General features: G+C 60.3%; 1 protein-coding gene across 1 annotated transcript in view; it reads right to left on the bottom strand.

Annotated features, from left to right (window-relative positions):
* Nucleotides 1–4257, bottom strand: part of LOC309569882 (GON-4-like protein) — a gene marked incomplete at its 5' end in the record, with an annotated part of 39084 nt that extends 34827 nt beyond the window's left edge. The window contains 3 exons of the mRNA XM_082275873.1: nt 207–394; nt 2300–2398; nt 2484–4257. Coding sequence (XP_082131999.1) covers nt 207–394; nt 2300–2398; nt 2484–4257 — 2061 coding nt within the window. The remainder of the gene's footprint in view (nt 1–206; nt 395–2299; nt 2399–2483) is intronic.
* Nucleotides 4258–22628: the final 18371 nt, after the last annotated feature.

Below are 22628 nucleotides of genomic sequence, written 5' to 3'. Positions count from 1 at the left end.
TACATGTCCACCCCCCCCCCCTCCAACCCTGAGGCACCTTACATGTCCACCCCCCCCCCCCCCCCCTCCAACCCTGAGGCACTTTATGGGGTATGTAGATATATGAGCTGATTCAGCAATATACATCGAGGATATTCACAAAAGAAACCTAAAGTAATATTAGAGGAGGGAACCCTGCAGTGATTATATTTGGGGGGGTCACTCACATGGAGGATATTGCGGACATTGACCACAGTGAGGTTGTGTTGTTTGGCTCCGTCCTCCAGAGCTTTTTCTAAATCCTGGTCCAGGTCACATGATACCGGGGGGGCGTCATCCGCCAGGCGGTTCTCTCTCCTCTTTTTAGCTTGAAGCCGCTTCCTCTTCTTCCTCTCATCACCCGAGGGCTCCTCATCTGCCAAAAACACAGGACATGACTTCCAACACGGGGGACAAAGGGGGTCACTCCCAACACGAAACCCACTACAATACGGGGAACAAAGTGGGTCACTCCCAACACGAAACCCACTACAATACGGGGAACAAAGAGGGTCACTCCCAACCTACAATACGGGGAACAAAGGGGGTCACTCCCAACACGAAACCCACTACAATACGGGGAACAAAGGGGGTCACTCCCAACACGAAACCCACTACAATACGGGGAACAAAGGGGGTCACTCCCAACACGAAACCCACTACAATACGGGGAACAAAGAGGGTCACTCCCAACCTACAATATGGGGAACAAAGGGGGTCACTCCCAACACGAAACCCACTACAATACGGGGAACAAAGGGGGTCACTCCCAACACGAAACCCACTACAATACAGGGAACAAAGGGGGTCACTCCCAACACGAAACCCACTACAATACAGGGAACAAAGGGGGTCACTCCCAACACGAAACCCACTACAATACGGGGAACAAAGTGGGTCACTCCCAACCTACAATACGGGGAACAAAGGGGGTCACTCCCAACACGAAACCCACTACAATACGGGGAACAAAGGGGTTCACTCCCAACACGAAACCCACTACAATACAGGGAACAAAGGGGGTCACTCCCAACATGGACACAGTACAATACGGGGAACAAAGGGGGTCACTCCCAACATGCACCCACTCCAATACGGGGAACAAAGGGGGTCACTCCCAACATGGACACACTCCAATACGGGGAACAAAGGGGATCACTCCCAACATGGACACACTCCAATACGGGGAACAAAGAGGGTCACTCCCAACCTACAATACGGGGAACAAAGGGGGTCACTCCCAACACGAAACCCACTACAATACGGGGAACAAAGGGGGTCACTCCCAACACGAAACCCACTACAATACGGGGAACAAAGTGGGTCACTCCCAACACGAAACCCACTACAATACGGGGAACAAAGTGGGTCACTCCCAACACGAAACCCACTACAATACGGGGAACAAAGGGGGTCACTCCCAACACGAAACCCACTACAATACGGGGAACAAAGTGGGTCACTCCCAACCTACAATACGGGGAACAAAGGGGGTCACTCCCAACACGAAACCCACTACAATACGGGGAACAAAGGGGTTCACTCCCAACACGAAACCCACTACAATACAGGGAACAAAGGGGGTCACTCCCAACATGGACACAGTACAATACGGGGAACAAAGGGGGTCACTCCCAACATGCACCCACTCCAATACGGGGAACAAAGGGGGTCACTCCCAACATGGACACACTCCAATACGGGGAACAAAGGGGATCACTCCCAACATGGACACACTCCAATACGGGGAACAAAGGGGGTCAATCCCAACATGAAACCCACTACAATACGGGGAACAAAGGGGGTCAGATCCAACATGGACCCACTACAATACGGGGAGCAAAGGGGGTCACTCCCAACATGGACACACTACAATACGGGGAACAAAGGGGGTCACTCCCAACATGAAGCCCACTACAATACGGGGAACAAAGGGGGTCGCTCCCAACATGAAACCCACTACAATACGGGGAACAAAGGGGGTCACTCCCAACATGAAACCCACCACAATACGGGGAACAAAGGGGGTCACTCCCAACATGGACCCACTACAATACGGGGAATAAAGGGGGTCACTCCCAACATGAAACCCACTACAATACGGGGAACAAAGGGGGTCACTCCCAACAAGGACACACTACAATATAGGGAACAAAGGGGGTCACTCCCAACATGAAACCCACTACAATACGGGGAAAAAAGTGAGCCAACTGATCCAGCAGAGGGATAAAGCCACAACATCCTGGACAAAGCAGAGGTTATTAGTGACGTTGGTCCTTACCTAGAGGAATGAAGAGCCCTGAACCCTCCTCGCCATCTTCTTCCTCTGGATGATAACTCTTTCGGGGGGTTGAATTACTACAGGGGGAGTGACAGTCACCTGAAATCAAAGAAGAGACATTACACTGGAACACGGGATGGGGAGCATAACACGGCACATGGGCTGGGACAATACCGCCTCTCACCATCCAGTCTGTTAAGCGTCTTTTCATGCTTGGCCATAGATTGCTGCTGCAAATCTCCTTGGGGAACTCTACTATGGGCAGAAGGTGTGCCAGGACTGTCTGCCAACCTTCCTTCATTACTCTGATCACAAACAGTGCTGTCAGTTCTGGAACCAGGCTGAGGAGCTTCATTCTGCAGTTTCACCGACCTTAGTCCAGTTTTCTGAAACGTGGTGGATCTCTGAGGAGATCTGGTGGTGGGCCTCAACTGAGCAGAGTCAGTTCTTGGAGGAGATCTGGTGGTGGGTCTCAGCTGAATAGAGCTAGTTCTCTGAGGAGATCTGGTGGTGGGCCTCAGCTGAGACGAGTAGGTTCTCTGAGGAGATTTGGTGGTAGGCCTCAGCTGAGTGGAGTCTGTTCTCTGAGGAGATTTGGTGGTAGGCCTCAGCTGAGTGGAGTCTGTTCTCTGAGGAGATCTGGTGGTGAGCCTCAGCTGAGTGGAGTCTGTTCTCTGAGATTTGGTGGTGGGCCTCAGCTGGGACGAGTAGGTTCTCTGAGGAGATCTGGTGGTGGGCCTCAGATGAGACGAGTAGGTTCTCTGAGGAGATCTGGTGGTGGGTCTCAGCTGAATGGAGTCGGTTCTGGGAGGAGATCTGGTAGTGGGCCTCAGCTTAATAGGGGAGTCAGTTCTTGGAGGAGATCTGGGGGTGGGTCTCAACTGAATAGAGTCGGCCCTTGGAGGAGATCTGGCGGTGGGCCTCAGCGGAACGGAGTCATTATTAAGAGTAGACTGAGCTGTAGGTCTCGACTGACCTGAAACAGTTGTTAGTGAGGTTTTGGTGATCAGAATAGATCGACTGGTATCAGTTTTGGTGAAGGGTCTCAATGGATTGGTATCAGTTTTGGTGAAGGGTCTCGATAGATTGGTATCAGTTTTGGTGAAGGGTCTCGATGGATTGGTATCAGTTTTGGTGAAGGGTCTCGATAGATTGGTATCAGTTTTGGTGAAGGGTCTCGATGGATTGGTATCAGTTTTGGTGAAGGGTCTCAATGGATTGGAATCAGTTGGAGAGGATTTGGTGGCTGTTGACTGAATAGAACTGGTTGAAGAAGAATCAGTGCCATTTCTCTGTTGGGTGCTACTAGTTGGAGGACACCTGATTATGGGTCTTAGGACACTGGTATCAACTCTTAAAGCCGATTGGGTTTGGGGTCTAGACTGGTCTGCCTCAGTTCTCATGGGAGTCTGGATGGAGGAGGCATCATCCCCTCTGGGGAGTTTCTGTACACGGAGCTCCTCATCGGACTGCTGGGGGGTGGATGGTCGGTGCGGACAGCCTGAGGAATCCGGCTCAGGGGGGTTGTGGTGCCCTCCAGGGGGTTCAGTCCTCAAAGTTTTATGATTTACAGGGGGAGAGAGTTCCTTCCTTGTGCCCAGTGGATTGGGTCCTCCTTGCCTCTGCATGGTGACAGGAGGACCGGTCCTTGGTCCTCCTGGAAGGACAGGCTGTGGGTAGGGAGCTCCAGGAACTGTCTTTGTTGTCCTTTGAAGGGGAGTCGGAGGTTCTGACCGGGGAGCTACCAGCACATGTTTTCCTCCGTACACATTGACAGGTAGTGGGGGAAGGGCCCTGTGAACGGCAGTGGAGGTCCCAGAACTAGACTGGGAGGCATTTCTGTATCCGTCTGCTTTGTATGGTGAGGTGAGAACCTCAGAGCTGGAAGATGTCCGACACTGAACATGTGACCGATCATTTATTCCAGCTCCGCCTTCTTTTCCTGAGGCTCTCTTCATTGGCTGAAACCTCTAACACCACCTATAGTGCACTGCTGTCCACGGGACACGCCCACCCTGCAGAGGAAGAGAACATCGAGACCAATCAAGACAGAACTAGGAGTGTCCTACAAACCATTCCTCCGACGCGGCCAACTCCCTACAAACCATCCGTCCGACGCAGCCAACTCCCTACAAACCATCCGTCCGACGCAGCCAACTCCCTCCAAACCATTCCTCCGACGCGGCCAACTCCCTCCAAACCATTCCTCCGACGCGGCCAACTGCCTACAAACCATCCGTCCGACGCAGCCAACTCCCTACAAACCATTCCTCCGACGCGGCCAACTCCCTACAAACCATCCGTCCGACGCAGCCAACTCCCTACAAACCATCCGTCCGACGCAGCCAACTCCCTACAAACCATTCCTCCGACGCGGCCAACTCCCTACAAACCATTCCTCCGACCCGGCCAACTCCCTCCGATGCGGCCAACTCCCTCCAAACCATTCCTCCGACGCGGCCAACTCCCTCCGACGCAGCCAACTCCCTCCAAACCATTCCTCCGACGCGGCCAACTCCCTCCGACGTGGCCAACTCCCTCCAAACCATTCCTCCGACGCAGCCAACTCCCTCCAAACCATTCCTCCGACGCGGCCAACTCCCTCCGACCCGGCCAACTCCCTCCAAACCATTCCTCCGACGCGGCCAACTCCCTCCGACGCGGCCAACTCCCTCCAAACCATTCCTCCGACGCGGCCAACTCCCTCCGACGCGGCCAACTCCCTACAAACCATTCCTCCGACGCGGCCAACTCCCTACAAACCATTCCTCCGACGCGGCCAACTCCCTACAAACCATCCGTCCGACGCAGCCAACTCCCTACAAACCATTCCTCCGATGCGGCCAACTCCCTACAAACCATCCGTCCGACGCAGCCAACTCCCTACAAACCATCCGTCCGACGCAGCCAACTCCCTACAAACCATTCCTCCGACGCGGCCAACTCCCTACAAACCATTCCTCCGACCCGGCCAACTCCCTCCGACGCGGCCAACTCCCTCCAAACCATTCCTCCGACGCGGCCAACTCCCTCCGACGCAGCCAACTCCCTCCAAACCATTCCTCCGACGCGGCCAACTCCCTCCAAACCATTCCTCCGACGCGGCCAACTCCCTCCAAACCATTCCTCCGACGCGGCCAACTCCCTCCGACGCGGCCAACTCCCTACAAACCATTCCTCCGACGCGGCCAACTCCCTACAAACCATTCCTCCGACGCGGCCAACTCCCTCCAAACCATTCCTCCGACGCGGCCAACTCCCTACAAACCATCCGTCCGACGCAGCCAACTCCCTACAAACCATTCCTCCGACGCGGCCAACTCCCTACAAACCATCCGTCCGACGCAGCCAACTCCCTACAAACCATCCGTCCGACGCAGCCAACTCCCTACAAACCATTCCTCCGACGCGGCCAACTCCCTACAAACCATTCCTCCGACCCGGCCAACTCCCTCCGACGCGGCCAACTCCCTCCAAACCATTCCTCCGACGCGGCCAACTCCCTCCGACGCAGCCAACTCCCTCCAAACCATTCCTCCGACGCGGCCAACTCCCTCCGACGCGGCCAACTCCCTCCAAACCATTCCTCCGACGCGGCCAACTCCCTCCGACGCGGCCAACTCCCTCCAAACCATTCCTCCGACGCGGCCAACTCCCTCCGACGCAGCCAACTCCCTACAAACCATTCCTCCGACGCGGCCAACTCCCTACAAACCATTCCTCCGACGCGGCCAACTCCCTACAAACCATTCCTCCGACGCGGCCAACTCCCTACAAACCATTCCTCCGACGCGGCCAACTCCCTCCAAAGCATTCCTCCGACGCGGCCAACTCCCTACAAACCATTCCTCCGATGCGGCCAACTCCCTCCAAACCATTCCTCCGACGCGGCCAACTCCCTACAAACCATCCGTCCGACGCGGCCAACTCCCTACAAACCATCCGTCCGACGCAGCCAACTCCCTACAAACCATCCGTCCGACGCAGCCAACTCCCTACAAACCATCCGTCCGACGCAGCCAACTCCCTACAAACCATTCCTCCGACGCGGCCAACTCCCTACAAACCATTCCTCCGACCCGGCCAACTCCCTCCGACGCGGCCAACTCCCTCCAAACCATTCCTCCGACGCGGCCAACTCCCTCCGACGCGGCCAACTCCCTCCAAACCATTCCTCCGACGAGGCCAACTCCCTCCAAACCATTCCTCCGACCCGGCCAACTCCCTCCAAACCATTCCTCCGACCCGGCCAACTCCCTCCAAACCATTCCTCCGACGCGGCCAACTCCCTACAAACCATCCGTCCGACGCAGCCAACTCCCTACAAACCATCCGTCCGACGCAGCCAACTCCCTACAAACCATTCCTCCGACGCGGCCAACTCCCTACAAACCATTCCTCCGACCCGGCCAACTCCCTCCGACGCGGCCAACTCCCTCCAAACCATTCCTCCGACGCGGCCAACTCCCTCCGACGCAGCCAACTCCCTCCAAACCATTCCTCCGACGCGGCCAACTCCCTCCGACCCGGCCAACTCCCTCCAAACCATTCCTCCGACGCGGCCAACTCCCTCCGACCCGGCCAACTCCCTCCAAACCATTCCTCCGACGCGGCCAACTCCCTCCGACGCGGCCAACTCCCTCCAAACCATTCCTCCGACGCGGCCAACTCCCTCCGACGCGGCCAACTCCCTCCAAACCATTCCTCCGACGCGGCCAACTCCCTCCAAACCATTCCTCCGACGCGGCCAACTCCCTCCAAACCATTCCTCCGACGCGGCCAACTCCCTCCAAACCATTCCTCCGACGCGGCCAACTCCCTACAAACCATTCCTCCGACGCGGCCAACTCCCTACAAACCATCCGTCCGACGCGGCCAACTCCCTACAAACCATCCGTCCGACGCAGCCAACTCCCTACAAACCATCCGTCCGACGCAGCCAACTCCCTACAAACCATCCGTCCGACGCAGCCAACTCCCTACAAACCATCCGTCCGACGCAGCCAACTCCCTACAAACCATTCCTCCGACGCGGCCAACTCCCTACAAACCATCCGTCCGACGCAGCCAACTCCCTACAAACCATCCGTCCGACGCAGCCAACTCCCTACAAACCATTCCTCCGACCCGGCCAACTCCCTACAAACCATTCCTCCGACCCGGCCAACTCCCTACAAACCATTCCTCCGACCCGGCCAACTCCCTCCGATGCGGCCAACTCCCTCCAAACCATTCCTCCGATGCAGCCAACTCCCTCCGACCCGGCCAACTCCCTCCAAACCATTCCTCCGACGCGGCCAACTCCCTCCAAACCATTCCTCCGACCCGGCCAACTCCCTCCAAACCATTCCTCCGACCCGGCCAACTCCCTACAAACCATTCCTCCGACCCGGCCAACTCCCTCCGACCCGGCCAACTCCCTCCAAACCATTCCTCCGACGCGGCCAACTCCCTCCAAACCATTCCTCCGACCCGGCCAACTCCCTCCAAACCATTCCTCCGACCCGGCCAACTCCCTACAAACCATTCCTCCGACCCGGCCAACTCCCTCCGACCCGGCCAACTCCCTCCAAACCATTCCTCCGACGCGGCCAACTCCCTCCAAACCATTCCTCCGACGCGGCCAACTCCCTCCGACGCGGCCAACTCCCTCCAAACCATTCCTCCGACCCGGCCAACTCCCTACAAACCATTCCTCCGACCCGGCCAACTCCCTCCGATGCGGCCAACTCCCTCCAAACCATTCCTCCGATGCAGCCAACTCCCTCCGACCCGGCCAACTCCCTCCAAACCATTCCTCCGACCCGGCCAACTCCCTCCAAACCATTCCTCCGACCCGGCCAACTCCCTACAAACCATTCCTCCGACCCGGCCAACTCCCTCCGACCCGGCCAACTCCCTCCAAACCATTCCTCCGACGCGGCCAACTCCCTCCAAACCATTCCTCCGACGCGGCCAACTCCCTCCAAACCATTCCTCCGACGCGGCCAACTCCCTCCGACGCGGCCAAGCCCCTCCAAACCATTCCTCCGACGCAGCCAACTCCCTCCAAACAATCCGTCAGGTGTAGGGGCTGTTGCTGGGGGTAACAGTCCCAGTCAGGTGTGGGGGGAGGGGGTGTTGTTAGGGGTAACAGTCCCAGTCAGGTGTAGGGGGAGGGGTTGTTAGGGGTAACAGTCCCAGTCAGGTGTAGGGGGACGGGCTGTCAGGGGTAACAGTCCCAGTCAGGTGTAGGGGGAGGGGTTGTTAGGGGTAACAGTCCCAGTCAGGTGTAGGGGGAGGGGTTGTTAGGGGTAACAGTCCCAGTCAGGTGTAGGGGGGAGGGGGTGTTAGGGGTAACAGTCCCAGTCAGGTGTAGGGGGAGGGGTTGTTAGGGGTAACAGTCCCAGTCAGGTGTAGGGGGAGGGGTTGTTAGGGGTAACAGTCCCAGTCAGGTGTAGGGGGGAGGGGTTGTTAGGGGTAACAGTCCCAGTCAGGTGTAGGGGGAGGGGTTGTTAGGGGTAACAGTCCCAGTCAGGTGTAGGGGGAGGGGTTGTTAGGGGTAACAGTCCCAGTCAGGTGTGGGGGAAGGGCTGTTGTCAGGGGTAACAGTCCCGGGGGGTAGACTTTACATTTCCTCTCTCTCCGGTTTCCCGCTATCAGGCCGCCGCCATCTTGTCTCCCAGGTCAATCCTCCGCCAGCCCCGCCCCCCGCAGTTCCCGCCTCCCGGGTGACCGCCTCGCGCCTGTGCAGAACTACTCCGCTCAGACACGGAGGAGGGAATTTACATGGGGTGGGCGGGGCTGAGGGCGTGATTGGGAGGATCCAGGGAGTATATATAAGCCGCCATTTCTGCAGTGTGATCACATGACCGCCGTCCATGTCCTGACTCCTGTGAGGAGATAACCGCTTCTATATAGGACGGGATAGCGATCGTTATGTGCGGCCTTCTATTCTACTCTTTATTATCACCGAGTGAGGGGGAGGGGCGCTCATCAATACACCCCGCCCCTTTCCTGACCCGGATGTTGTCTGATATTCAGCATTGCGATCCTTCCCTTCCTGACCCCGCCCCCTCCCTCCTGACCCCTCTTACCCCATCTCCCCCTCCCTCCTGACCCCTCTTACCCCATCTCCCCCTCCCTCCTGACCCCTATTACCCCATCTCCCCCCTCCCTCCTGACCCCTCTTACCCCATCTCCCTCCTGACCCCTCTTACCCCATCTCCCCCTCCCTCCTGACCCCTCTTACCCCATCTCCCCCCTCCCTCCTGACCCCTCTTACCCCATCTCCCTCCTGACCCCTCTTACCCCATCTCCCCCTCCCTCCTGACCCCTATTACCCCATCTCCCCCTCCCTCCTGACCCCTCTTACCCCATCTCCCCCTCCCTCCTGACCCCTATTACCCCATCTCCCCCTCCCTCCTGACCCCTCTTACCCCATCTCCCTCCTGACCCCTATTACCCCATCTCCCCCCTCCCTCCTGACCCCTCTTACCCCATCTCCCTCCTGACCCCTCTTACCCCATCTCCCCCTCCCTCCTGACCCCTCTTACCCCATCTCCCTCCTGACCCCTATTACCCCATCTCCCCCTCCCTCCTGACCCCTCTTACCCCATCTCCCCCCTCCCTCCTGACCCCTCTTACCCCATCTCCCTCCTGACCCCTATTACCCCATCTCCCCCTCCCTCCTGACCCCTATTACCCCATCTCCCCCTCCCTCCTGACCCCTCTTACCCCATCTCCCCCCTCCCTCCTGACCCCTCTTACCCCATCTCCCTCCTGACCCCTCTTACCCCATCTCCCCCTCCCTCCTGACCCCTCTTACCCCATCTCCCCCCTCCCTCCTGACCCCTATTACCCCATCTCCCCCCTCCCTCCTGACCCCTCTTACCCCATCTCCCCCTCCCTCCTGACCCCTCTTACCCCATCTCCCCCTCCCTCCTGACCCCTCTTACCACATCTCCCTCCTGACCCCTCTTACCCCATCTCCCCCCTCCCTCCTGACCCCTCTTACCCCATCTCCCCCCTCCCTCCTGACCCCTATTACCCCATCTCCCCCCTCCCTCCTGACCCCTCTTACCCCATCTCCCCCCTCCCTCCTGACCCCTATTACCCCATCTCCCCCTGACCCCTATTACCCCATCTCCCCCTCCCCCCTGACCCCTATTACCCCATCTCCCCCCCTCCCTCCTGACCCCTATTACCCCATCTCCCCCCTGACCCCTCTTCCCCCATCTCCCCCCTCCCTCCTGACCCCTATTACCCCATCTCCCCCCTGACCCCTCTTACCCCATCTCCCCCCTCCCTCCTGACCCCTATTACCCCATCTCCCCCTCCCTCCTGACCCCTCTTACCCCATCTCCCCCCTCCCTCCTGACCCCTATTACCCCATCTCCCCCCTCCCTCCTGACCCCTCTTACCCCATCTCCCCCCTCCCTCCTGACCCCTCTTACCCTATCTCCCCCCTCCCTCCTGACCCCTATTACCCCATCTCCCCCTCCCTCCTGACCCCTCTTACCCCATCTCCCCCTCCCTCCTGACCCCTATTACCCCATCTCCCCCTCCCTCCTGACCCCTATTACCCCATCTCCCCCTCCCTCCTGACCCCTCTTACCCCATCTCCCCCTCCCTCCTGACCCCTCTTTCCCCATCTCCCCCCTCCCTCCTGACCCCTCTTACCCCATCTCCCCCCTCCCTCCTGACCCCTCTTACCCCATCTCCCCCCTCCCTCTTGACCCCATCTCCTCCCCTCCCTCCTGACCCCTCCTACCCCATCTCCCCCTCCCTCCTTACCCCATCTCCCCCCTCCCTCCTGACCCCTCTTACCCCATCTCCCTCCTGACCCCTCTTACCCCATCTCCCCCTCCCTCCTGACCCCTCTTACCCCTTCTCCCCCTCCTTCCTGACCCCTCCTACCCCATCTCCCCCCTGACCCCATCTCCTCCCCTCCCTCCTGACCCCATCTCCCTCCTGACCCCTCTTACCCCATCTCCCCCTCCCTCCTGACCCCTCTTACCCCATCTCCCCCCTCCCTCCTGACCCCTCTTACCCCATCTCCCCCCTCCCTCCTGACCCCTCTTACCCCATCTCCCCCTCCCTCCTGACCCCTCTTACCCCATCTCCCCCTCCCTCCTGACCCCTCTTACCCCATCTCCCTCCTGACCCCTCTTACCCCATCTCCCCTCTCCCTCCTGACCCCTCTTACCCCATCTCCCCCCTCCCTCTTACCCCATCTCCCCCTCCCTCCTGACCCCTCTTACCCCATCTCCCCCCTCCCTCTTGACCCCATCTCCCCCCTCCTTCCTGACCCCTCCTACCCCATCTCCCCCCTGACCCCATCTCCTCCCCTCCCTCCTGACCCCTCTTACCCCATCTCCCTCCTGACCCCTCTTACCCCATCTCCCCCTCCCTCCTGACCCCTCTTACCCCATCTCCCCCCTGACCCCTCTTACCCCATCTCCCCCTCCCTCCTGACCCCTATTACCCCATCTCCCTCCTGACCCCTCTTACCCCATCTCCCCTCCCTCCTGACCCCTATTACCCCATCTCCCCCCTCCCTCTTGACCCCATCTCCCCCTCCTTCCTGACTCCTCCTACCCCATCTCCCCCTCCCTCTTGACCCCATCTCCCCCCTCCCTCCTGACCCCTCTTACCCCATCTCCCCCTCCCTCCTGACCCCTCTTACCCCATCTCCCCCCTCCCTCCTGACTCCTATTACCCCATCTCCCCCTCCCTCCTGACCCCTATTACCCCATCTCCCTCCTGACTCCTATTACCCCATCTCCCCCCTCCCTCCTGACCCCTATTACCCCATCTCCCACCTCCCTCTTGACCCCATCTCCCCCCTCCTTCCTGACCCCTCCTACCCCATCTCCCCCCTGACCCCATCTCCTCCCCTCCCTCCTGACCCCTCCTACCCCATCTCCCTCCTGACCCCTCTTACCCCATCTCCCCTCTCCCTCCTACCCCATCTCCCTCCTGACCCCATCTCCCCCCTCCTACCTGACCCCTCCTACCCCATCTTCCCCCTGACCCCATCTCCTCCCCTCCCTCCTACCCCATCTCCCCCTCCCTCCTGACTCCTCTTACCCCATCTCCTCCCTCCTGACCCCTCTTACCCCATCTCCCTCCTGACCCCTCCTACCCCATCTTCCCCCTGACCCCATCTCCTCCCCTCCCTCCTGACCCCTCCTACCCCATCTCCCCCTCCCTCCTGACTCCTCTTACCCCATCTCCTCCCTCCTGACCCCTCTTACCCCATCTCCCTCCTACCCCATCTTCCCCCTGACCCCATCTCCTCCCCTCCCTCCTGACCCCTCTTACCCCATCTCCCTCCTGACCCTATCTCCCCCCTCCTTCCTGACCCCTCCTACCCCATCTTCCCCCTGACCCCATCTCCCTCCTGACCCCTCCTACCCCATCTCCCCCTCCCTCCTGACTCCTCTTACCCCATCTCCTCCCTCTTGACCCCTCTTACCCCATCTCCCTCCTGACCCCTCCTACCCCATCTTCCCCCTGACCCCATCTCCTCCCCTCCCTCCTGACCCCTCCTACCCCATCTCCCTCCTGACTCCTCTTACCCCATCTCCTCCCCTCCCTCCTGAACCCTCTTACCCCATCTCCCTCCTGACCCCTCTTACCCCATCTCCCCCTCCCTCCTGACCCCTATTACCCCATCTCCCCCCTCCCTCCTGACCCCTATTACCCCATCTCCCCCCTCCCTCTTGACCCCATCTCCCCCCTCCCTCCTGACCCCTCCTACCCCATCTCCCTCCTGACCCCATCTCCTCCCCTCCCTCCTGACCCCTCTTACCCCATCTCCCTCCTACCCCATCTCCCTCCTGACCCCATCTCCCCCCTCCTTCCTGACCCCTCCTACCCCATCTTCCCCCTGACCCCATCTCCTCCCCTCCCTCCTGACCCCTCCTACCCCATCTCCCCCTCCCTCCTTACTCCTCTTACCCCATCTCCTCCCTCCTGACCCCTCTTACCCCATCTCCCTCCTACCCCATCTTCCCCCTGACCCCATCTCCTCCCCTCCCTCCTGACCCCTCTTACCCCATCTCCCTCCTGACCCCATCTCCCCCTCCTTCCTGACCCCTCCTACCCCATCTTCCCCCTGACCCCATCTCCTCGCCTCCCTCCTGACCCCTCCTACCCCATCTCCCCCTCCCTCCTCTTACCCCATCTCCTCCCTCCTGACCCCTCTTACCCCATCTCCCTCCTAACCCCCATCTCCTCCCCTCCCTCCTACCCCATCTCCCCCTCCCTCCTGACTCCTCTTACCCCATCTCCTCCCTCCTGACCCCTCTTACCCCATCTCCCTCCTGACCCCTCCTGACCCCATCTCCCCCTCCCTCCTGACTCCTCTTACCCCATCTCCTCCCCTCCCTCCTGACCCCTCTTACCCCATCTCCCTCCTGAGCCCTCTCACCCCATCTCCTCCCCTCCCTGCTGACCCCTCCTACCACATCTCCCCCCTCCCTCCTACCCCATCTCCCTCCTGACCCCTCCTACCCCCCTCCCCCCTGTGACAGGAGTCACTTTGGGCATGGAAGTTTTGGACCCCAAATTCCTTTAAAGAGGTTGGGAGGCACCATGTCCAGCCTTTTATGGATGCAGGGTGACCGGGAGGGTGGTGTACACTGAGAATATGGTTTGGACTATTTTAAATGGGACAGTAATATGCATTACCAGTATCTCTCAGGAAATATGGAGATCTATCTTATTCCTATACACTGTAAGGCACAGGAAGTGCAACTCCTAATTTGGGCGTCCAGGAACTATGAGAGACACCATGTCTGCTAATCAATGTGTATTAGCTGCAGAGAAAGGGGGATTGTTTCCAGCAGCCCCTCCTAAAGAATGTCTACTGATTAACTAAGTGCTTTTGTCTAAAATAGGACAGTATGTTAATTGGGTCTGAGACTATTGATAAGTATGTTAATGAGCTCACCTGACTGTAATTACACAGTCATTGTTCATGTGGTATTCTCAAAGTATATATAAATGCTGTGTTTCTTTCAATAAAGAAAAAGAGAGTTATTCTCACTTGACCTCAATACAGAGCCTTGTCTCGTACTTGGGGGGGTAATTATTTGTATGGGCTTCATGTATGCCAGATTGGAGTGGTCGATAGCTGTCCTGGTGTTCAGGAGCGGATTATCCACCCCCTCCCTCCTGACCCCTCCTACCCCATCTCCTCCCCTCCCTCCTGACCCCCTCTTACCCCATCCCTCCTGACCCATCTCCCCCCTCCCGACCCCTCTTACCCCATCTCCTGACCCCTTCTACCCCCCTCCCTCCTACCCCATCTCCCCCCTGACCCCTCCTACCCTATCTCCCTCCTGACCCCTCTTACCCAATCTCCTCCCTCCTGACCCCTCTTACCCCATCTCCCCCCTGACCCTATCTCCTCCCCTCCCTCCTGACCCATCTCCCCCCTCTGACCTCCCCTGACCCCTCTTACCCCATCTCCTCCCCTCCCTCCTGACCCCTCTCCCCCCTCCTCCCCCGTCCTCCCCTCCCTCCTGACCCCTCTTACCCCATCACCTCCCTGACCCCATCTCCCTCCCTCCTGACCCTCTTACCCCATCTCCTCCCCTCCCTCCTGACCCCTCTCCCCCTCCTACCCCCGTCCTCCCCTCCCTCCTGACCCCTCTTACCCCACCTCCCTGACCCCTCCTACCCCATCTCCTCCCCTCCAGACCCCTCTTACCCCACCTCCCTGACCCCTCCTACCTCATCCCCCACCAACCTGACCCCTCCTACCCCATCTCCTCCCCTCCCTCCTGACCCCTCTTACCCTATCCCCCCACCTCCCTGACCCCTCCTGTAAGGCACTGGAAGTGAAACTCCTAATTTGGGCGTCCAGGAACTTTGAGAAGCACCATGTCTGCTAATCAATGTGTATTAGCTGCAGAGAGAGGGGGGGGGGGTTGTTTCCAGCAGCCCCACCTAAAGAATGTCTACTGATTAACTAAGTGCTTTTGTCTAAAATAGGACAGTATGTTAATTGGGTCTGAGACTATTGATAAGAATGTTAATGAGCTCACCTGGCTGTCTACTAAGGGATGTAATTACACAGTCATTGTTCATGTGGTATTCTCAAAGTGTATATAAATGCTGTGTTTCTTTCAATAAAGGGCAGAAGAGAGTTATTCTCACTTGACCTCAATACAGAGCCTCGTCTTGTACTTGGGGGGGGGGGGGTATTTGTATGGGCTTCATGTATGGCGGATTGGAGTGGTCGATAGCTGTCCTGGTGTTCGGGAGCGGATTATCCACCCCCTCCCTCCTGGCCCCTCCTACCCCATCTCCCTCCTGACCCCTCTCCCCCCTGACCCCTCTTACCCCATCTCCTCCCCTCCCTCCTGACCCCTCTTACCCCCCTTCAGTCACTGTGGCCCCTTCCAGTCCCTGTGGCCCCCTCCAGTCTCTGTGCCCCCCCTCCAGTCCCTGTGACCCCTCTAGACTCTGTGCCCCCCCTCCAGTCACTGTGGCCCCTGCAGTCTCTGTACCCCTCCTTCAGTTTCTGTGGCTCCCTCCAGTCTCTGTGTCCCCCTCCAGTCTCCTTGGCCCCTCCTCCAATTTCTGCCCCCACCCCAGTCCCTCTGCCCCCTCCAGTCTCTGTGCCCCCCTTCAGGCCCTGTGCCCCTCCTCCAATCTCTGCCCCCTCAAGTCTCTGTGCCCTGCCCTCCAGTCTCTGTAGTCCCCTCTATTCCCTGTAGCCTCTCCAGTCTCTGTGCTCCCCCCTCCAGTCTATGTGCCCCCCTCCAGTCTCTGTAGCCCCCTCCAGTCTCTGTGCCCCCCTTTCCAATCTCTATAGCTCCCATAAATATCTTTGCCCCCTCCAGTCTCTGTGCCCCCCCTCCAGTCTGTGTTCCCCCTCCAGTCTCTGTGCCCCCCTCCACTCTCTGTGCCCCCCCAATCTCCCTGGCCCTCCTCCAGTCCTGTGGCCCCCTCCAGTCTCTTTGGCACCCTCTAGTCTCTGTGCCCCTCCTCCAGTCCTGTGGCCCCCTCCAGTCTCTGTTGCCTCCTCCAGTCTCTGTGCCCCACCTCCAGTCACTATGGCCCCTTCAGTCTCTGTGCCCCCCGCTCTCCAGTGTCTGTGACCCCTCCAGTCTCTGTGGCCCCCTCCAGTCTCTGTGCCCCCATCAGTTCCTGTGGCCCCTCCAGTCTTTGTTACCCCCACTAGTCCCTATGGCCCCTCCAGTTCCTGTGCCCCTCTTCCAGTCCCTGTGGCCCCCCTCCAGTCCCTGTGGCCCCCCTCTAGTCTCTGTGCCCCCTCCAGTCCCTGTGGCCCCTCGAGTTTCTGTGCCCACCCTCGAGTCTCTGTGCCCACCCTCGAGTCTCTGTGGCCTTCTCCAGTCTCTGTGGCCCCTCCGGTCTCTGTGCCTTCCTCCAGTCTCTGTGGCCCTCCTCCAGTCTCTGTAGCCCCCTCCAGTTTCTGTGCTCCTCCAGTCTCTGTGCCCCCGTTAGTCTCTGTGGCCCCCTCCAGTCTCTGTGCCACCTCCAGTCTCTGTGGCCCTCCTCCAGTCTCTGTGGCCCCCTCCAGGCTCAGTGCTCCTCTAGTCTCTGTGGCCCCTCCATCCTCTGTGCCCCCCTCCAGTCACTATGACCCCCTCCAGGCTCTGTGCTCCTCTAGTCTCTGTGGCCCCTCCATCCTCTGTGCCCCCCTCCAGTCACTATGACCCCCTCCAGTCTCTGTGGCCCCCTCCAGTCCTGTGCCCCCCTCCACTCTCTGTGCCCCCCCAATCTCCCTGGCCCTCCTCCAGTCCTGTGGCCCCCTCCAGTCTCTTTGGCACCCTCTAGTCTCTGTGCCCCTCCTCCAGTCCTGTGGCCCCCTCCAGTCTCTTTGGCCCCCTCCAGTCTCTGTTGCCTCCTCCAGTCTCTGTGCCCCACCTCCAGTCACTACGGCCCCTCCAGTCTCTGTGCCCCCCGCTCTCCAGTGTCTGTGACCCCTCCAGTCTCTGTGGCCCCCTCCAGTCTCTGTGCCCCCATCAGTTCCTGTGGCCCCTCCAGTCTTTGTTAATCCCACTAGTTCCTATGGCCCCTCCAGTTCCTGTGCCCCTCTTCCAGTCACTATGACCCCCTCCAGGCTCTGTGCTCCTCTAGTCTCTGTGGCCCCTCCATCCTCTGTGCCCCCCTCCAGTCACTATGACCCCCTCCAGTCTCTGTGGCCCCCTCCAGTCCTGTGCCCCCCTCCACTCTCTGTGCCCCCCCAATCTCCCTGGCCCTCCTCCAGTCCTGTGGCCCCCTCCAGTCTCTTTGGCACCCTCTAGTCTCTGTGCCCCTCCTCCAGTCCTGTGGCCCCCTCCAGTCTCTTTGGCCCCCTCCAGTCTCTGTTGCCTCCTCCAGTCTCTGTGCCCCACCTCCAGTCACTATGGCCCCTCCAGTCTCTGTGCCCCCCGCTCTCCAGTGTCTGTGACCCCTCCAGTCTCTGTGGCCCCCTCCAGTCTCTGTGCCCCCATCAGTTCCTGTGGCCCCTCCAGTCTTTGTTAATCCCACTAGTTCCTATGGCCCCTCCAGTTCCTGTGCCCCTCTTCCAGTCCCTGTGGCCCCCCTCTAGTCTCTGTGCCCCCCTCTAGTCTCTGTGTCCCCTCCAGTCCCTGTGGCCCCTCGAGTCTCTGTGCCCACCCTCGAGTCTCTGTGCCCACCCTTGAGTCTCTGTGGCCTTCTCCAGTCTCTGTGGCCCCTCCGGTCTCTGTGCCTTCCTCCAGTCTCTGTGGCCCTCCTCCAATCTCTGCCCCCCCCCCAGTCTCTGTGGCCCCTCCAGTCTCTGTGCTCCTCCAGTCTCTGTGCCCCCCCTCCAGTCACTATGGTCCCCTCCAGTCTCTGTGCCCCCCCCCCCTCAGTCTCTGTGGCCCCTCCAGTCTCTGTGGCCCCCTCCAGTCTCTGTTCCCCCCTTTCCAATCTCTATGCCTCCTCCAGTCTCCGTGGCCCCCTCCAGTCTCTGTTCCCCCCTTTCCAGTCTCTGTTGCTTCCATAAATCTCTGTTCCCCTTCCTGTCTCTGTGGCCCCCTCTTTGGTTCCCCCCAGTCTCTGTGGCCCCCTCTAGTCTCTGTGGCCCCCTACAGTCCTGTGCCCCTCCTCCAGTCTCTGTGCCCCCTCCAGTCTCTGTGGCCCCCTCCAGTCATGTGCCCCTCCTCCAGTCACTGTGTCCCCCCTCCAGTCACTGTGCCCCCCTCCAGTCTCTTAGGCCCCCCTCCAGTCATGTTCCCCCCCTCCAGTCATGTGCCCCTCCTCCAGTCACTGTGTCCCCCCTCCAGTCTCTGTGGCCCCCCTCCAGTCCCTGTGCCCCCCTCCAGTCTCTGTGGCCCCCTCCAGTCTCTGTGGCCCCCTCCAGTCACTGTGGCCCCCTCCAGTCTCTGTGGCCCCCTCCAGTCTCTGTGGCCACCTCCAGTCCTGTGCCCCTCCTCCAGTCTCTGTGCCCACCCTCGAGTCTCTGTGCCCACCCTCGAGTCTCTGTGGCCTTCTCCAGTCTCTGTGGCCCCTCCGGTCTCTGTGCCTTCCTCCAGTCTCTGTGGCCCTCCTCCAATCTCTGCCCCCCCCCCCAGTCTCTGTGGCCCCTCCAGTCTCTGTGCTCCTCCAGTCTCTGTGCCCCCCCTTCAGTCACTATGGTCCTCTCCAGTCTCTGTGCCCCCCCCCTCAGTCTCTGTGGCCCCTCCAGTCTCTGTGGCCCCCTCTAGTCTCTGTTCCCCCCTTTCCAATCTCTATGCCTCCTCCAGTCTCTGTTGCTTCCATAAATCTCTGTTCCCCTTCCTGTCTCTGTGGCCCCCTCTTTGGTTCCCCCCAGTCTCTGTGCCCCCCTCCAGTCTCTGTGGCCCCCTCTAGTCTCTGTGGCCCCCTCCAGTCTCTGTGGCCCCCTACAGTCTCTGTGGCCCCCTCCAGTCCTGTGCCCCTCCTCCAGTCACTGTGCCCCCCTCCAGTCTCTTAGATCCCCCTCCAGTCACGTTCCCCCCTCCAGTCATGTGCCCCTCCTCCAGTCACTGTGTCCCCCCTCTAGTCCCTGTGCCCCCCCTCCAGTCTCTGTGCCCCCCTCCAGTCTCTGTGGCCCCCTCCAGTCTCTGTGGCCCCCTCCAGTCACTGTGGTCCTCTCCAGTCTCTGTGCCCCCCTCCAGTGTCTGTGGCCCCCTCCAGTCACTGTGGTCCCCTCCAGTCTCTGTGGCCCCCTCCAGTCCTGTGCCCCTCCTCCAGTCATGTTCCCCCCTCCAGTCATGTGCCCCTCCTCCAGTCACTGTGTCCCCCCTCCAGTCCCTGTGCCCCCCTCCAGTCTCTGTGCCCCCCTCCAGTCTCTGTGGCCCCCTCCAGTCTCTGTGGCCCCCTCCAGTCACTGTGGTCCTCTCCAGTCTCTGTGCCCCCCTCCAGTCTCTGTGGCCCCCTCTTGTCTCTGTGACCCCCTCCAGTCTCTGTGCTCCTCCAGTCTCTGTGCCCCCCCTCCAGTCACTGTGTCCCCCCTCCAGTCCCTGTGCCCCCCTCCAGTCTCTGTGCCCCCCTCCAGTCTCTGTGGCCCCCTCCAGTCACTGTGGCCCCTCCAGTCTCTGTGGCCCCCTCTAGTCTCTGTTCCCCCCTTTCCAATCTCTATGCCTCCTGCAGTCTCTGTTGCTTCCATAAATCTCTGTTCCCCTTCCTGTCTCTGTGGCCCCCTCTTTGGTTCCCCCCAGTCTCTGTGCCCCCCTCTAGTCTCTGTGGCCCCCTCCAGTCTCTGTGGCCCCCTACAGTCTATGTGGCCCCCTCCAGTCCTGTGCCCCTCCTCCAGTCACTGTGCCCCCCTCCAGTCTCTTAGGCCCCCCTCCAGTCATGTTCCCCCCTCCAGTCATGTGCCCCTCCTCCAGTCCTGTGCCCCCCCTCCAGTCTCTGTGCCCCCCTCCAGTCTCTGTGGCCCCCTCCAGTCACTGTGGTCCCCTCCAGTCTCTGTGGCCCCCTCCAGTCTCTGTGCTCCTACTCCAATCTCTGCCCCCTCCAGTCTCTGTGCCCACCCTCGAGTCTCTGTGGCCTTCTCCAGTCTCTGTGGCCCCTCCGGTCTCTGTGCCTTCCTCCAGTCTCTGTGGCCCTCCTCCAATCTCTGCCCCCCCCCAGTCTCTGTGGCCCCTCCAGTGTCTGTGCCCCCCCTTCAGTCACTATGGTCCTCTCCAGTCTCTGTGCCCCCCCCCCTCAGTCTCTGTGGCCCCTCCAGTCTCTGTGGCCCCCTCTAGTCTCTGTTCCCCCCTTTCCAATCTCTATGCCTCCTCCAGTCTCTGTTGCTTCCATAAATCTCTGTTCCCCTTCCTGTCTCTGTGGCCCCCTCTTTGGTTCCCCCCAGTCTCTGTGCCCCCCTCCAGTCTCTGTGGCCCCCTCTAGTCTCTGTGGCCCCCTCCAGTCTCTGTGGCCCCCTACAGTCTCTGTGGCCCCCTCCAGTCCTGTGCCCCTCCTCCAGTCACTGTGCCCCCCTCCAGTCTCTTAGGCCCCCCTCCAGTCACGTTCCCCCCTCCAGTCATGTGCCCCTCCTCCAGTCACTGTGTCCCCCCTCTAGTCCCTGTGCCCCCCTCCAGTCTCTGTGCCCCCCTCCAGTCTCTGTGGCCCCCTCCAGTCTCTGTGGCCCCCTCCAGTCACTGTGGTCCTCTCCAGTCTCTGTGCCCCCCTCCAGTCTCTGTGGCCCCCTCCAGTGTCTGTGGCCCCCTCCAGTCACTGTGGTCCCCTCCAGTCTCTGTGGCCCCCTCCAGTCCTGTGCCCCTCCTCCAGTCATGTTCCCCCCTCCAGTCATGTGCCCCTCCTCCAGTCACTGTGTCCCCCCTCCAGTCCCTGTGCCCCCCTCCAGTCTCTGTGGCCCCCTCCAGTCTCTGTGGCCCCCTCCAGTCACTGTGGTCCTCTCCAGTCTCTGTGCCCCCCTCCAGTCTCTGTGGCCCCCTCCAGTCTCTGTGACCCCCTCCAGTCTCTGTGGCCCCTCCAGTCTCTGTGCTCCTCCAGTCTCTGTGCCCCCCCTCCAGTCACTGTGTCCCCCCTCCAGTCCCTGTGCCCCCCTCCAGTCTCTGTGCCCCCCTCCAGTCTCTGTGGCCCCCTCCAGTCACTGTGGCCCCTCCAGTCTCTGTGGCCCCCTCTAGTCTCTGTTCCCCCCTTTCCAATCTCTATGCCTCCTGCAGTCTCTGTTGCTTCCATAAATCTCTGTTCCCCTTCCTGTCTCTGTGGCCCCCTCTTTGGTTCCCCCCAGTCTCTGTGCCCCCCTCCAGTCTCTGTGGCCCCCTCTAGTCTCTGTGGCCCCCTCCAGTCTCTGTGGCCCCCTACAGTCTATGTGGCCCCCTCCAGTCCTGTGCCCCTCCTCCAGTCACTGTGCCCCCCTCCAGTATCTTAGGCCCCCCTCCAGTCATGTTCCCCCCTCCAGTCATGTGCCCCTCCTCCAGTCCTGTGCCCCCCCTCCAGTCTCTGTGGCCCCCTCCAGTCACTGTGGTCCCCTCCAGTCTCTGTGGCCCCCTCCAGTCTCTGTGCTCCTACTCCAATCTCTGCCCCCTCCAGTCCTGTGCCCCTCCTCCAGTCACTGTGCCCCCCTCCAGTCTCTTAGGCCCCCCTCCAGTCATGTTCCCCCCTCCAGTCATGTGCCCCTCCTCCAGTCCTGTGCCCCCCCTCCAGTCTCTGTGCCCCCCTCCAGTCTCTGTGGCCCCCTCCAGTAACTGTGGTCCCCTCCAGTCTCTGTGGCCCCCTCCAGTCTCTGTGCTCCTACTCCAATCTCTGCCCCCTCCAGTCTCTGTGCCCACCCTCGAGTCTCTGTGGCCTTCTCCAGTCTCTGTGGCCCCTCCAGTCTCTGTGCCTTCCTCCAGTCTCTGTGGCCCTCCTCCAATCTCTGCCCCCCCCCCAGTCTCTGTGGCCCCTCCAGTCTCTGTGCCCCCCCTTCAGTCACTATGGTCCTCTCCAGTCTCTGTGCCCCCCCCCCTCAGTCTCTGTGGCCCCTCCAGTCTCTGTGGCCCCCTCTAGTCTCTGTTCCCCCCTTTCCAATCTCTATGCCTCCTCCAGTCTCTGTTGCTTCCATAAATCTCTGTTCCCCTTCCTGTCTCTGTGGCCCCCTCTTTGGTTCCCCCCAGTCTCTGTGCCCCCCTCCAGTCTCTGTGGCCCCCTCTAGTCTCTGTGGCCCCCTCCAGTCTCTGTGGCCCCCTCCAGTCTCTTAGGCCCCCCTCCAGTCACGTTCCCCCCTCCAGTCATGTGCCCCTCCTCCAGTCACTGTGTCCCCCCTCTAGTCCCTGTGCCCCCCTCCAGTCTCTGTGCCCCCCTCCAGTCTCTGTGGCCCCCTCCAGTCACTGTGGTCCTCTCCAGTCTCTGTGCCCCCCTCCAGTCTCTGTGGCCCCCTCCAGTGTCTGTGGCCCCCTCCAGTCACTGT

Source organism: Pelophylax lessonae (genome assembly GCF_965119305.1).
Source record: "Pelophylax lessonae genome assembly, chromosome: 13".
NCBI classification, from domain to species: domain Eukaryota; kingdom Metazoa; phylum Chordata; class Amphibia; order Anura; family Ranidae; genus Pelophylax; species Pelophylax lessonae.
The sequence above is the reverse complement of the archived record's forward strand: the minus strand, read 5'-3'. Positions and strand labels throughout refer to the sequence as shown.